The 16,332-nt window shown below is 43.0% G+C and overlaps 1 protein-coding gene across 8 annotated transcripts in view; it reads right to left on the reverse strand.

The window, feature by feature from the left end:
* thada (THADA armadillo repeat containing) overlaps positions 1 to 16,332 on the reverse strand; it is a 432,101-nt gene that overhangs the window by 340,413 nt on the left and 75,356 nt on the right. For all 8 annotated transcript variants that reach the window (XM_068045168.1, XM_068045169.1, XM_068045167.1 and 5 more), the window contains one exon: positions 10,406 to 10,515. In XM_068045168.1, coding sequence (XP_067901269.1) covers positions 10,406 to 10,515 — 110 coding nt within the window. The remainder of the gene's footprint in view (positions 1 to 10,405; positions 10,516 to 16,332) is intronic.

A 16,332-nucleotide genomic window follows, 5' to 3' on the forward strand; every position in this document is an offset into this window, starting at 1 on the left:
AATCCTGGGCGAGCTTCTCCCAGGACTCGGGGTCGATATCAAAACTCCTAAGTTAAACCTTCTGACTGTCCTTGTACCGCTTCCTTTAACCGTCATGGGAGCTCTCCATAGAAGATTCGCTTTGGCAAGCAAGTATCAGCCAATCTGGCGACATGACCATCCCAACTCAGTTGTGACAGTCTCAATATGGTGTGGATGCTTGGCATTCCTGCTCGAGTCTAGATTTTTGCCATCTGATCTTTAGAAGTTTCTGAGGGCAGCTCAAGTGAAAGTGGTGGAGCATCTCAGCATGACACTGATACACCGACAAAGTCTCACACGCGTAGAGCAGAGCAGAGCAGTCAGGACTATTGCTCTATAGACTTTCAGTTTGGTATGCAGACTTACTCCTCTTCATTCCCAGAATGATGTTCAAAGTCTGCTGAAGGCTACACTTACTTTGGAAATTCTTGCATGTGTCTCGTCATCGATACAGACAGCTCAAGAGAATGTGCTGCTGAGATAAGTGAACTTATCCACTGCTGACAGGTTCTGGTCATGGACTGAAACCTTGGACTTGAGATAGGTAGAAGGTAGAAATGATTCAGAGCATCATAAGCCAACAGATTTTTTTTTAATATAGAATGTTTTGATTTAACCACTTTACAAAAAAAATTGAAACTACTTCCTGAAGAAAGTTCAGATTTGGAAAGCTCTTTTGCATTTCTTTCAGGATGCACTGCAGCAAATCGCCAAGCTTATTTTGACAGCATGCCCCTCTCTTCCTGTGATCTCTACAACCAAGAAGGCCAAGAACAAAACACCGTCAGTTTGATCTGGAAATGCAAGTTTACTCATCTTCATCATATACTTTGATGAGTCAATCAAAATACAGCACTTATTTGCCTGCAGTTAAATGGGGTAGTTGGACAGCCAAGTGCAGATGCAGTGACTTACTTTCTCTGTCATTCGCCATCCCCTTGGGGATTTGTCAACAGTACTTTTAATAGTCATCTCTAACTTGACGGTATCCATTTATTTGATGTGTAGGTAACAGGTATATAAAGGGCGTATAAAAAGTTATTTTACAACATACAGCCTTACTGGTAATTATACAGAATAGTGTTCTATTAGGTGAGCCTCAGAAAGCACTGTCAGAGTCAATGTTTTAATAGAATATTGAAAAAAAAATCAATGGAACCACATGAAAATCACCTAATATATGCAATAAATCTCAAATATTACTTATGTCTTTCAGGACTTTCAGTACTGACCTCTAACTTGCAGAGGCTGCGCGCCAACTCTCAGACACTTCTTCCTACCTCCCACTGAACCATGACCCCACCACCAAACATCAAGCTACTGTCCACAGGACTGTCAGCGACCTCATCTCCTCCGGAGATCTTCCCTCTACAGCTTCCAACCTCATAGTTCCACAACCCCGGACAGCCCGCTTCTACCTCCTTCCTAAAATCCACAAACAGGACTGTCCTGGCAGATCCATTGTTTCAGCCTGTTCCTGCCCTACTGAACCTATTTCTTCCTATCTTGACTCTATCTTTTCTCCGCTGGTCCAGTCTCTTCCCACCTACATCCGTGACTCTTCTGATGCCCTATGTCATTTTGACAATTTCCAGTTTCTTGGTTCTAACCGCCTCTTCACAATGAACGTCCAATCTCTCTACACCTCCATCCCCCACCCGCTTGGTTTGAGGGCTCTCCGCTTCTTCTTTGAACAGAGGCCCAACCAATCCCCATCCACCACCACCCTACTCCATCTGGCTGAACTTGCTCTCACATTGAACAACTTCTCCTTCAACTCCAGCCACTTCCTTCAAGTAAAAGGTGTTGCTATGGGTACCCACATGCGTCCTAGTTATGCCTGTCTTTTTGTGGGATATGTCAAACATTCCTTGTTCCAGTCCTACTCAGGCCCCCTCTCCCAACTCTTTTTCCAGTACATTGATGACTGTATCGGTGCCATTTCCTGCTCCCGCTCCGAATTGGAAAACTTTATCAACTTTGCTTCCAATATGCACCCTGCTCTCACCTTCACATGGTCCATCTCCGACACTTCCCTTCTTTGACTTCTCTGTCTCCATCTCTGGGGATAGGCTGTCTACTAATATTCATTATAAGCCTACCGACTCCCACAGCTACCTCGACTACACTTCTTCACACCCTGCCTCATGTAAGGACTCCATTCCATTCTCTCAGTTTCTCGGTCTCCGACGCATCTCCTCTGATGATGCAACCTTCCACAACAGCGCCCGATATGTCTTCCTTTTTCCTCAACCGAGGATTCCTCCCCACTGTGGTTGACAGGGCCCTCAACCGTGTCCGGCCCATTTCCCGCACTTCTGCCCTCATGCCTTCCCCTCCCCCCTGGAATTGCGACAGGGTTCCCTTTGTCCTCACTTCCTACCCCACCAGCCTCCACATTCAGAGGATCATCCTCCACCATTTCCGCCACTAACGATGCCACTAACGAACGCATCTTCCCCTCCCCCTCCTGTCAGCATTCCAAAGGGATTATTCCCTCCGCGGCACCCTGGTCCACTCCTCCATTACCCCCTTCTCACAGCACCTTCCCATGCAATCACAGGAGGTGTAATCCTTGCCCTTTTACCTCCTCTCTCCTCACTGTCCAAGGCCCCAAACACTCCGTTCAGGCGAAGCAGCAATTTACTTGTACATCTTTCAATTTTTTATACTGTATTCACTGCTCTCAATGTGGTCTCCTCTACAGTGGAGACACCAAACGCAGATTGGGTGACCGCTTTGCGGAACACCTCCGCTCAATCAGAAAGCATGACCCTGAGCTTCTGCTTGCTTGCCATTTCAACACTTCCCCCTGCTCTCATACCAACATTTCTGTCTTTGGCCTGTTCCAGTGTTCCAGTGAACATCAACGCAAGCTGGAGGAGCAGCACCTGGTTGTTTGATTAGGCACTCTACAGCTTTGCAGACTGAACATCGAGTTCAATAACATCAAAGCATGACTGGCCTTTTTCAATATTTTATTTTTTAACCATGTGCCTGCTTTTCATGTAGTCAGAGCTGCTCATTATTCCACTATTAACAGTCTCTCTGGATTAATGCTTTGTCTTTCACCACAAGCATTAACACATGCTTTGCCTTTGTCCCAGGATAGCTTTGTTATTTAACCTGCCCTATCAAACACCTTCCCCTTTGTTCTCTCCCCCATGCCCCTCCCTTTCACTTGCTTAAAACCTAATTCTTTTCTCACCTTTGTCAATTCTAATGAAAGGACACAGACTTTGCTTCTCTTTCCACAGATGCTGCCAGACCTGCTAAATATTTCCAGCACTTCTTGTTTTTGTTGTGAAAGCTATTTGTTGTGTTACAATCATGCTTACTTTGTATGCATAAGAATGTCTTTACTTTGGTACTGTTGGTTTCATTTTGGAGGGCAGAAGCTATCTGTGCTCCAACAAGTACCTCTACAAGCTGCAACCACAATATTATCTTTTATCAATTCTCCACCAAGCTTCTAATTTTATGTGATCCAGACTCCTTCAAGTTCTTCAATAATGTTAAAGATACTTAAGGCATACACCCGTTCTGAAAAGCATCTGAACAGACAATACTCAGGTACGCAGGTTATTTGATCCAGCAACCCTAGAGTTGCTCATTTCTGCCATCTCTGCCAGAATTTCCCATTTAAGAACATTTAGCCTGAGCTTGTGAAAATGAGACAATGGTTCCATAGTTATAACGGATTCCACCAGAATAAAGTAACGCGCACCAGCTTGAAGGTTTTGAGGCAGAGACTTGCAAGTAAAAAGACACATTGTGCATGCAGGACCAAGAGATGAAGAACAATATCAAGCAATTTTCAACAGTGTTACGACCGTGGCAGAAGCAACGCAATGTCAATTCAGTCCCGTCACTCCACAGGTCGCAGCATATTATTTAAAATTTTCCACCCAACCGGAAAACAGCTAAGTTAAACCCTCTAGTAACCCCAGAATGAAAAAGACTAAACCAGGTATCTTTAAACAACAATAAATTAACTATTTATTAAAAACTAAATCTTAAACACTATTAAGATATACCTATGTCTAAAGACCTTATATTTTTAATCTAACTCCCCCATTCACACACATACATTCAAAAATAACAGTAGTTAACTGGTTTTAAAAGTGGTGTTTTTAAAGAATTAGCTGTTTCTTAAGAATAAATAAACAAGTAAGTCTTTGTGGGTTACATAGAAAATAGGAGCAGGAGTAAACCATTCAGCCCTTCGAGCCTGCTCCTCCATTCATTATGATCATGGCTGATCATCCAACTCAATAACCTATTCCTACTTCCGCCCCATACCCTTTGATCCCTTTAGACCCAAGAGCTATATCTAACTCCTTCTTGAAAACATACAATGTTTTGGCCTCAACTGCTTTCTGTGGTAGCAAATTCCACAGGCTCACCACTCTCTGGGTGAAGAAATTTCTCATCTCAGTCCTGAAAGTCTAAGGATACGGGGTAAACCTATGACCCCTGGTTCTGGACTCCCCCACCATCGGGAATATCCTTCCTGCATCTACCCTGTCAAGTCCTGTTAGAATTTTATAGGTTTCTATGAGATCCCCCCTCACTCTTCTGAACTCCAGCGAATATAATCCTAACTGACTCAATCTCTCCTTATTCGTCAGTCCCGCCATCCCAGGAATCAGTCTGGTAAACCTTTGCTGCAGTCCTTGCATAGCAAGAACATCCTTCATCAGATAAGGAGACCAAAACTGCACACAATATTCCAGGTGTGGCCTCACCAAGGCCCTGTATAATTGCAGCAAGACATCCCTGCTCCTGTACTCGAATCCTCTCGCTATGAAGGCCAACATACCATTTGCCTTTTTTACCGCCTGTTGCACCTGCATGCTTACCTTCAGTGACCGGTGTACGAGAACATCCAGATCTCGCTGCATATTCCCCTCTCTCAGCTTATAGCTGTTCAGATAACAATCTGCCTTCCTGTTTTTGCTACCAAAGTGGATAATCTCACATTTATCCACATTATACTGCATCTGCCATACATTAGCCCACTCGCTCAACTTGTCCAAATCACTCTGAAGCCTCTCTGCTTCCTCCTCACAACTCATCCGCTCACCCAGTTTTGTGTGATCTGCAAATTTGGAGATATTACATATAGTTCCCTCATCTAAATCATTAACATATATTGTGAATAGCTGGGGTCCTAGCACCGATCCCTGCGCTACCCCACTAGACACTGCCTGCCATTCGGAAAAAGACCCATTTATCCCTACTCTTTGTTTCCTATCTGCCTACCAATTTTCTATCCATCACAATACATTACTCCCAATCCCATACGCTTTAATTTTACATGCTAATCTCTTATGTAGGACTTAGTCGAAAGCTTTCTGAAAGTCCAAATAAACCACATCCACTGGCTCCCCCTCATCAACTCTACTCGTTAAATTCTCGAAGAACTCTAGTAGATTTGTCAAGCACGAATTCCCTTTCGTAAATCCATGCTGACTCTACCACTGTTCTCCAAGTGCTCTGCTATAAAGTATTTGATATTGGACTGTAGAAGTTTCCCCACTACTGACGTCAGGCTGACTGGTCTATAATTTCCTGCTTTCTCTCTACCTCCCTTTTTAAATAGTGGGGTTCATTAGCTACTCTCCAATTTGGAGGAACTGTTCGAGTCCATAGAATCTTGGAAGATGACCACCAATGCGTCCACTATTTCTAGGGCCACTTCCTTAAGTACTCTGGAGTGCATACCATCCAGGCCCTGGGGATTTATCAGCCTTCAATCCCATCAATTTCCCCAACACCATTTCTCCACTAATACTGATTTCCTTCAGTTGCTCTCTCTCACTAAGCCCGGTGGTGTTCCCCAACATTTCTGGTATGATATTTGTGACCTCCTTTGTGAAGACAGAACCAAAGTATGCATTTATTGGTCAGCCATTTCTTTGTTCCCCATAATCAATTCCCCTGTTTCTGACTGTAAGGGACCTACATTTGTCTTCACCAATCTTTTTCTCTTCACATACCTATAGAAACTTTTACAGTCAGTTTTTACGTTCCCCGCAAGCTTGCTCTCGTACTCTATTTTCACCTTCTTAATCAATCCCTTGGTCCTCCTTTGCTGAATTCTAAACTGCTCCCAATCCTCAGGTCTGTTGTTTTTTCTGGCGAATTTATATGCCTCTTCCTTGGATCTAATGCTATCTCTAATTTCCCTTGTTAAGCCATGGTTTGGCTACCTTTCCCGTTTGACTTTTGGGCCAGACAGGGATAAACAATTGTTGCAGTGCATCTATGCGTTCTTTAAATGTTTGCCATTGCCTATCCTCTGTCATCCCTTTACATAACGTTTCTCAATCCGTCATAGCCAACTCGCGCCTCATACCTTCAGTTTCCTTTACTAAGATTCAGGACCCTAGTCTCAGAATCAACTACATCACTCCCCACCTTGATGAAGAATTCTATCTTATTATGGTCGCTCATCCCCAAGGGATCTCGCACCACTAGATTGTCAATTATTCCTCTCTCATTACACAATACCCAGTCTAGGATGGCCTGTTCTCTAGTCGGTTCCTCAATGTATTGGTCCAGAAAACATCCCCTATACACTCTAAAAATTCCTCCTCTGCGGTATTGAGACTAATTTGATTTGCCCAATCTATATGCAGATTAAAGTCACCCATAATTACAGATGTTCCTTTATCGCATGCGTCTCTAATTTCCTGTTTAATGCCATTTCCAACATCACCACTACAGTCTGTGGGTCTATATACAACCCCCACTAATGTTTTTTGCTCCTTCGTGTTTCTCAGCTCTACCCATACAGATTCCACATCATCAGAGCTAATATCTTTCCTCACTATTGCGTTAATTTCCTCTTTAACCAGCAATGCAACTCCACCTCATTTTGCTTTTTGTCTGTCCTTTCTCTAAATACTGAATACCCCTGGATGTTCATTTTCCATCCCTGGTCACCTTGCAGACCTGTCTCCATAATCCCGATCATATCCTACCCGTTTATATCTATTACCTTCCTGATGGATGAGGTATTCTGATGTGGAAATAGTCAAAGGCCACGCGAAGTCTTCACATGGATTTGATGCCGTAGTCTGTTCTTAATAGGCATTCAAACTCTTTGGTTGCAGTAGGCATCAGCAGTTCCTTCAGCAATACAAATGGTTTCTTGAAAAAAGACTTTCCTTCTTTAGACAATTAACTCGGCCCTGTAGAACTTTTGCTGAGAGAAAATAGACAGCTTTCTTCTCTTCAGTTGCATGCCTCATTGGAGAGTCTCTCAAAGCTAACTCGTTCAGACCGGTTTTTGCCAGTTTTACCCACAGTTAAGTGGAAACATTGTACCATGTGACCTCTTTCTCTCCTGCTGTCGCCTAGGTAACAATAATGCAGCTGCTGGCACACTGTGCCTTAGCAATTCCAGAACGTTCTCTCCCTTAAAGGGGCACTGTTTTTAAGAGTCTTAAAGGCACACACTGTTTTTACAGAGGAAAAAAATAATTACAAGTTCATGACAACAGTTATTCAAATGCTGCAGACTGTTCTTACTACCTGGCACCTGGTCGTATTACAAATCTTAAGTGAGGAAATTTTATATTCCCTGATTGATCTTTAGTGGTTGTGACGAGCAGAATGTGACTTTCCTCCCAGATGAGGCAGTCTTTTGGAAATGAGGACGACAGTTTTAGGAGGACAGTGGATGACAATTCCATTTTTCCATTGACAGTTGCAGCCATCACAACATAGACTGAAATCGCTTCTCAATGTGGGTAGTGACCATTATACTTTGTCATTAAACAGTAGAAAGCAGACTGAATCTAGGTATCACAGCCTTTAGTACTAGAAAGATTCTTCATGCATATACTCTTGGCAGGTCTTTTGAACCATGTATTTAAAAAGAGTAACCAAATCCCAATGAATGGCATAAACTTTTGATCATGCAGCCAAATCTGAATTCTTTCAACTGTACCAAAGTCCAAGGTAATTATTAAAAATTCGAGAAGAACATGGATGAAAGCCCACAAGTGTGGTTGTTTGACTATCAAATGTCTTTATTCAGACCAATGAAGAACTGTAAAGTTCTTTCTCATAGACAGGAACTAGAAAAAAAGGTTCTGCGCAGGGGTATCCTGTATAAAATGACACTGTGGCTGTGAATCTCTACTAAACAATGTTGGAGCATACAAAACATTTTTATCCAAAACTAATTGCAGCATAGTAGTTTCTCCCCTGAAAAAAATGATGAGCCCAAAGTCAAGTCTCAGCCATCTTCTATGCTAGTTTTTGGTCTGACCAGAGGATGAAATGCTCAACCAAAACAGTTCATTGTCAGGACCCCTATCCTACCGTGAAAAAGTTTCAATCCTTTGATATACAGCTGTAAAATGTCATGCAGAGGCAGAACAGCTGAGATATTAAAAAGGAAAAAATGTTTTGATAAAAATTCAATGAAAATGTATGAGTACTGACTTGAGTAATACATGAGTGGGGGTTGTGGGGTACGTAAGAAAGAGAATGGAAAATGGAATTTACAAGAAAGCAGATTCATTAAAAAAAAGTATTGCGTACAGCCAAGAAGGATCGACCATTGACAGTCTTCTCACACTTATTACTGTGATTAAAGTGCACTAAAGAACACAATACTGAATGGGGCAGACAGCTGATAAAAGCACTCCACTGTTACCTTGTGCTTTTATCAGTTCCAAGTCCCATCACAAAATCAGTGGCACAACAGCTATTAGATAATTCTGAAGGCGAACAATACCAATCTAAAAAATTTAAAATTACATTCCAAGGTGTTCAAATTCACACAGCAGGTTCATTAAGAGGCATTATTAATGAGCTGCACACTCAATTTCCTACACCAAAAGTTCCTGATTTTGGCTGGATCATTGGGAAAAGGAACAGGGTGGAGGTCAAGCATCTTGCCAAAGAAAGAGAAGAGAAATTAGATAATGCAGTGCACATCGGACATTAAACAACAGAAAGAGAGAAAACAATTTAGCTACACCAAATAAATTTCAAGATTATATTCCAGACATGAAAGAACTGTTTGAGGGTTGAGTGACAACTGCTGGCAAGATCCATTGATTTGCACCTACCAGTTTAAGGAGGCATTTGAATATCAATCTGGATACTTAGGTAGAGAATGGTGCATGACTAGGGTGAAAGAAGGAACCAATCCAAGTGGGTGGAAAGAAATTATTGACAAAATAATTTACTATGAATATTCCTCAAAAAAGGTAGTGATGTATGCAGGTTTATTAAAATCAATTGAAAACATGAACTGATAAGCAGTAATATAAAAGTCAACTTGATTCCAGCTTTTTTTCCATTTAAATGAAATTTGCACGATGCTACTCCCTCTTTTACTGACATCATGATGCAAAATCACAAGGTTTCTACTCTGCAGCCCCGATTTTAACCTGGTGGGGAAGTGTGGTGTGCAGAGCCCAGGACAGGAAGGGAAATATACTTAAGATGGCACCAGTGAAAGATGTGGGCAATTTTAACTCCCTGGCCTCATTTAAATCTCACCAACCTGACCCCTCTGTTAAACCAGCAAGGATAATGTGGCAAATGGGAGCAGAATTTTGGGCAGCAGCAGATCAGCACCACGGATCAGAGGGAATGATCTCCATCAATAAGGTAAATAGCTTGGGATGACATTCAATGGGAATTGTGGGGGTGGGGGAGGGAGATTGATGGTGGAGTAAACGAAGCCTGGTCAGAGGAGGTCCAAGGTTTCCTTCTGGGGTCAAGAAGAACCGGCCCAGAAGGAAATGCTTAAAACATGGAAACAATCTCTTACTTGGGCGTCTTCAGGCCCTGGATCCTGTTTGCTCCAGCTTTCCCTGGAGGCTTCAACATTGTTCAGTACAGCCTTAATCCCCAGTTAATAACATAGGGGCCTGAATGACATGGTTGGGCTCTGATATTTGCATATTAGAGGTTCCAGCTTGTCTGCTGCAGGAAGCTGCAACACTCCAAAAAGCTCAGGAGTTAAATGACTGAGTGATAGTGATTGGGGGTGGAGGGGTGGTGTGAGCAGCAACATTTCAGGGAGGAAGCAGGTAGCGTTCAGTGCCATTTTAACCCCTACCCACACCGCTCCTGCCAAACTGGCAAAGATTAAAATCAGGGCTTGCATGTGCAAACTGGCCAAAATGTTACTGTCTGCGCCTGCACATTTACAAATATTAATGTGAAAGAGAGGTTCAGTAAGCTCACTCTCCCAAGACCCAAATTTGTAATATAAAGACAGTTTGTGAAGTATTCCATTATTCAAAAGGTTCAATCAGCCAACACTCAATAATCAAACTGCCATTGACTGCAATGATCATATAAAGAAGAACACTGAATTTAAAAAAAACACAGCTTAGCTGCCACTTACCTGGTAAGCATTTTGGTAAGCTTTACAAATCCAACATATGCCAACTCAAATGCACCTCTATGCCTAGATTGTAGCAGCTGGCATTTAAAGTATTCTCCAATTTCTCCAACCTATGTAATGAGAGAGAAAAGTTCACAAATTAAAATTGTGATAAAATTTAATAATGCAAAGTATGGCCATTTTATTCTGATAAACCCCATTCTGGTGAAGTGGGACAAAAGTATTCAGTCCCTGTGCTTTGTAGTTGAACCTACCCAAAATAAATAAAATTCAAACTTCTTCCTCTTGGGTGGCTAAAGAGATGTAGGAGTAGTTTAGGCTGTGTATACGAACATACGAATTAGGAGCATAAATAGGCCATTCGGTCCCTCAAGCCTGCTCCGCCATTCAATGATCATGGCTGATCTGTTTGTATCTCGACTTCCACACTCCCATCTACCCCGATAACCTTTGATTCCCTTGCCCAACAAGCATCTATCTACCTCCACCTTAAAAATATTCAATGACCGGCGGCACAGTGGCGCAGTGGTTAGCACCGCAGCCTCACAGCTCCAGCGACCCGGGTTCAATTCTGGGTACTGTCTGTGTGGAGTTTGCAAGTTCTCACTGTGCCCGCGTAGGTTTCCACCGGGTGCTCCGGTTTCCTCCCACAGCCAAAGACTTGCAGGTTGATAGGTAATTTGGCCATTATAAATTGCCCCTAGTGTAGGTAGGTGGTAGGGAATATGGGATTAATGTAGGATAAGTATAACTGGGTGGTTGTTGGTCGGCACAGACTCGGTGGGCTGAAGGGCCTGTTTCAGTGCTGTATCTCTCTATGACTCTATGACCCCGCCTCCACCACCTTCTGAGGCAGAATTCCAAAGTCGAACAAACCTCAGGGAAAAAGATTTTTCCTCATCTCTGTCCTAAAAGGGCGACCCTTAATTTTAAAACAATGGCCCCTAGTTCTGGACTCACCCACAAGAGGAAACATTCACCTTGTCAAGACCGTTCAGGATCTTATAAACTTCAATCAAGTCTCCCCTCACTCTTCTAAACTCCAGTGAAAACAAGCCCAGTCTGTCCAACCTGTCCTCATAAAACAACCCACTCATTCCAGGTATCAATCTCTCTGAACCTCCTCCAACGCATTTACATCCTTCCTTAAATGAGACCAAAACTGCACACAGTATTCGAGATGTGGTCTCACCAATGGCCTATATAACTGAAGCATAACATCCTTACTTTAAATTTAAATTCCTCTCGTAATAAAGTATAGCATTCCATTAGCCTTCTTTATGACTTGCTTGTACCTGCATACGAACATTTTGTGACTGATGCACTAGAACACCTAGATCCCTCTGCACCTCAGAATTCTGCAGTCGTTCTCCATTTAAGTAATACTCTGCTTTTTGATTCTTCCTGCCAAAGTGAAAAACTTCACATTTTCCCACATTATACTCCATTTGCCAGATTTTTGCCCACTCACTCAACCTATCTATATTGGTCTTTCTTTCTTTTGGGCCGCCTTATCTCGAGAGACAATGGATACGCGCCTGGAGGTGGTCAGTGGTTTGTGAAGCAGCGCCTGGAGTGGCTATAAAGGCCAATTCTAGAGTGACAGGCTTTTCCACAGGCGCTGCAGAGAAATTTGTTTGTCGGGGCTGTTGCACAGTTGGCTCTCCCCTTGTGCCTCTGTCTTTTTTCCTGCCAACTACTAAGTCTCTTCGACTCGCCACATTTTAGCCCCGCCTTTATGGCTGCCCGCCAGCTCTGGCGAACGCTGGCAACTGACTCCCACGACTTGTGATCAATGTCACAGGATTTCATGTCGCGTTTGCAGACGTCTTTATAGCGGAGACATGGACGGCCGGTGGGTCTGATACCAGTGGCGAGCTCGCTGTACAATGTGTCTTTGGGGATCCTGCCATCTTCCATGCGGCTCACATGGCCAAGCCATCTCAAGCGCCGCTGACTCAGTAGTGTGTACAAGCTGGGGATGTTGGCCGCCTCAAGGACTTCTGTGTTGGAGATACGGTCCTGCCACCTGATGCCAAGTATTCTCCGGAGGCAGCGAAGATGGAATGAATTGAGACGTCGCTCTTGGCTGACATACGTTGTCCAGGCCTCGCTGCCATAGAGCAAGGTACTGAGGACACAGGCCTGATACACTCGGACTTTTGTGTTCCGTGTCAGTTTCCAGGTACCGCGCCACTGGTATATTGGTCTACAGCACAAAAAGACATTGTCATTTGACCTTATAAAGTTCTTACAAGGAGCCTTTCAATTTATTTATTAAATAAAAGGACAAAAGTTGTGAACTGACACTTTGTTTAAAAAAAAACTCAAAAATTTGCTCAAGGTAGAAACCAAAACCCTAATACTGCTGCTAAATGTTAAATTACGGCAATAAGACTCTATGAAATGTGTTTTCCCAAAAAGTGTGGGTGCGAGAACACAGCCCTGTTTCACAGCACTCAGGATAGGAAAGGGGTCTGATGAGGTGCCTTTCATATTGTCATGGAATGAGGTGATGATACTTTGTAGCTTTGGTGGACATCCAATCTTTTCTAGTAGTCTGAAGAGACCACGTCTGCTGACGAGGTCAAAGGCTTTGGTGAGATCAATGAAAGCAATGTAGAGGGGGATCTGTTGTTCGCGGCATTTCTCCTGTATCTGACGAAGGGAGAACAGCATGTCAATGGTCGATCTCTCTGCACGAAAGCCACACTGTGCCTCAGGGTAGACGTGCTCAGCCAGCTTCTGGAGCCTGTTTAAAGCGACACGAGCACTTTTTGGGATTTTTTTCTCCCTGCTGCTCTCACGTGCGTTCAAGTCTTCAGAAGAAGGAATTTTCCTCCACACAAGATCAGGGGGCAGGTTGTTCAACCTTGCCCGTCTAAGAGCGAAGTCCAAAGTACGGAAAGTCCTCATCAGGGAACTCCTCTTTGCTGACGATGCTGCTTTAACATCTCACACTGAAGAGTGTCTGCAGAGTCTCATCGACAGGTTTGCGGCTGCCTGCAACGAATTTGGCCTAACCATCAGACTCAAGAAAACGATCATAGGACAGGACGTCAGAAATGCTCCATCCATCAATATTGGCGACCACGCTCTGGAAGTGGTTCAAGAGTTCACCTACCTAGGCTCAACTATCACCAGTAACCTGTCTCTAGATGCAGAAATCAACAAGCGCATGGGAAAGACTTCCACTGCTATGTCCAGACTGGCCAAGAGAGTGTGCGAAAATGGCGCACTGACACGGAACACAAAAGTCCGAGTGTATCAAGCCTCTGTCCTCAGTACCTTGCTCTATGGCAGCGAGGCTTGGACAACGTATGTCAGCCAAGAGCGACGTCTCAATTCATTCCATCTTCGCTGCCTCCGGAGAATACTTGGCATCAGGTGGCAGGACCGCATCTCCAACACAGAAGTCCTCGAGGCGGCCAACATCCCCAGCTTATACACACTACTGAGTCAGCGGTGCTTGAGATGGCTTGGCCATGTGAGCCACATGGAAGATGGCAGGATCCCCAAAGGCACATTGTATAACGAGCTCGCCACTGGTATCAGACCCACCGGCCGACCATGTCTCCGCTTTAAAGACGTCTGCAAACGCGACATGAAGTCCTGTGACATTGATCACAAGTCGTGGGAGTCAGTTGCCAGCGTTCGCCAGAGCTGGCGGGCAGCCATAAAGGCGGGGCTAAAGTGTGGCGAGTCGAAGAGACTTCGCAGTTGGCAGGAAAAAAGACAGAAGTGCAAGGGGAGAGCCAACTGTGTAATAGCCCCGACAAACAAATTTTTCTGCAGCACCTGTGGAAGAGCCTGTCACTCTAGAATTGGCCTTTATAGCCACTCCAGGCGCTGCTCCACACACCACTGACCACCTCCAGGTGCTTACCCAATGTCTCTCGAGATAAGGAGGCCAAAGAAAATGTGTTTTGCAATGCTTGCATTACTGAACCCCTCAAATATGCATATATAGACTTAACTGTTAAAAGTGGATTTATTCACAAACCACAACATTTACTTTCACAATGTCACAATGTACATTTCCATCATGGGTCACTAAATATGGAAACAAAAAAGTAGTAACATTGTACAATACAGATTCTCATTCTCATCTTATGACCTTGGGAGGCACAGTGGCGCAGTGGTTAGCACTGCAGCCTCACAGCTCCAGCGACCTGGGTTCGATTCTGGGTACTGCCTGCGCGGAGTTTGCATGTTCTCCCTGTGACCGCGTGGGTTTTCGCCGGGTGCTCCGGTTTCCTCCCACAGCCAAAGACTTGCAGGTGATCGGTAAATTGGACATTGTAAATTGCCCCTAGTGTAGGTAGGTGGTAGGGAATATGGGATTACTGTAGGGTTAGTATAAATGGGTGGTTGTTGGTCGGCACAGACCCGGTGGGCCGAAGGGCCTGTTTCAGTGCTGTATCTCTAAATAAGTAAATAAAATAAAAATAAATAAATCCATGTGGTTTCAAATACATAATAACTACAAACTGTAGTATCTGAGGTCTTTGTGCATGACATGAGACATTATCTGGAAAAGGAAATATTAAACCTGAAAAAGATGGGTCACATAATCAGAAAAGGCATCACAAATACAATATCTAGTTTCTCAAACCCGGATTGTTTTTAAATAAACGTTTCATTCTAAAATCAGCGATATTAGCAGAAATGGGTTCATGTTAATGGCTACGTATTGATTGGCAACAATTTCCACAAAATTTTAAATCTCACCCACAATTCAAGAATATGAGCACATCTACATACTTTGCATGACAGTGAAAGAAATTAAGAGGGGAGAGACAGCAATGTTATCCCTAGTTTTATGGACTTCAAAGCACGAACTGAGTAAAATACTTTGATTCAAAACTTTCACTGAAAATAGTTACAACAATAGCAATTTATTTATATGACATCTTTAACATAATAAGAATTCTAAGGTGCTTCACAGATAGACATAAGGAAAATAAGGAGAGATTAGGAAGGATACTAAAAGTTCGACCAAAGAAATGGATTTTGAGAAAGCTACACAAAACTTGCATCATCAGTAGTCAAGTTATGATGTGGTCTTTTCTTTTTTTTTTAAAAATGTAGAAACTTCAATCACCCAAGAACAGCAGCTGTTCTCAGACCTCCAAATTTCAGTCCATATATTGCTGGAAAGTGAAATTTTAAAAGTAGCTTTCCAGTAATAAGAAATATAATGACCACTATCGATGAAGCACTTATTTTTATCTGTTAAAATATTGTTTAATATAGTATTATTTTGTAAACATTAGTTTCCCAAGGAGAAACTGTTCAAGAAAGAACACCTCTTCTTCCTCTCGATGCCTTGTCCCTGGATTTTTAACCTTTAAAGAAACAATTCAAAATGTTCAACAAAAATACATTCCATTGAAAAACAGAAACTCAGCAAGAAAGACCCCTCCGGGACTCACTCAGGAAGTTAAGGATAGTATTAGATTAAAAAAGGCTTACAATTTGCAAAAGAGTAGCAAGTCTGAGGATTGGGAGTGTTTTGGAAACCAGCAAAGGGCTACCAAAAAGTTGATTAAAAAAGGAAAAAAATAGGATGAGAGTAAACTAGCCAGTAATATGAAAACAGATTCTAAGAGCTTTTATAGGTATATAAAAAGAGAGTAGCTAAAGTAAACGTTGGTCCCTTAGAAGCAGAGGCAGGAGAAATTATCATGGGGAATGAGGAAATGGCAGAGGCACTGAACAAATATTTTGTGTCTTGTCTTCACAATAGAAGACATAAGTTACATACCAAATATAGACAGTAACCTCAGGGCTAAAAGGAGTGAGGAAATTAATATCAGCAAAGAAAAAGTGTTGGAGAAACTTAAGGGACTGAAATGTGACAAATCCCCGGGATATGATAGCCTACACCTTCGGGCTCTAAAAGAGATAGCTGCAGAGATGATGGA

Source organism: Heterodontus francisci, chromosome 13 (genome assembly GCF_036365525.1).
Source record: "Heterodontus francisci isolate sHetFra1 chromosome 13, sHetFra1.hap1, whole genome shotgun sequence".
Lineage (NCBI taxonomy): Eukaryota > Metazoa > Chordata > Chondrichthyes > Heterodontiformes > Heterodontidae > Heterodontus > Heterodontus francisci.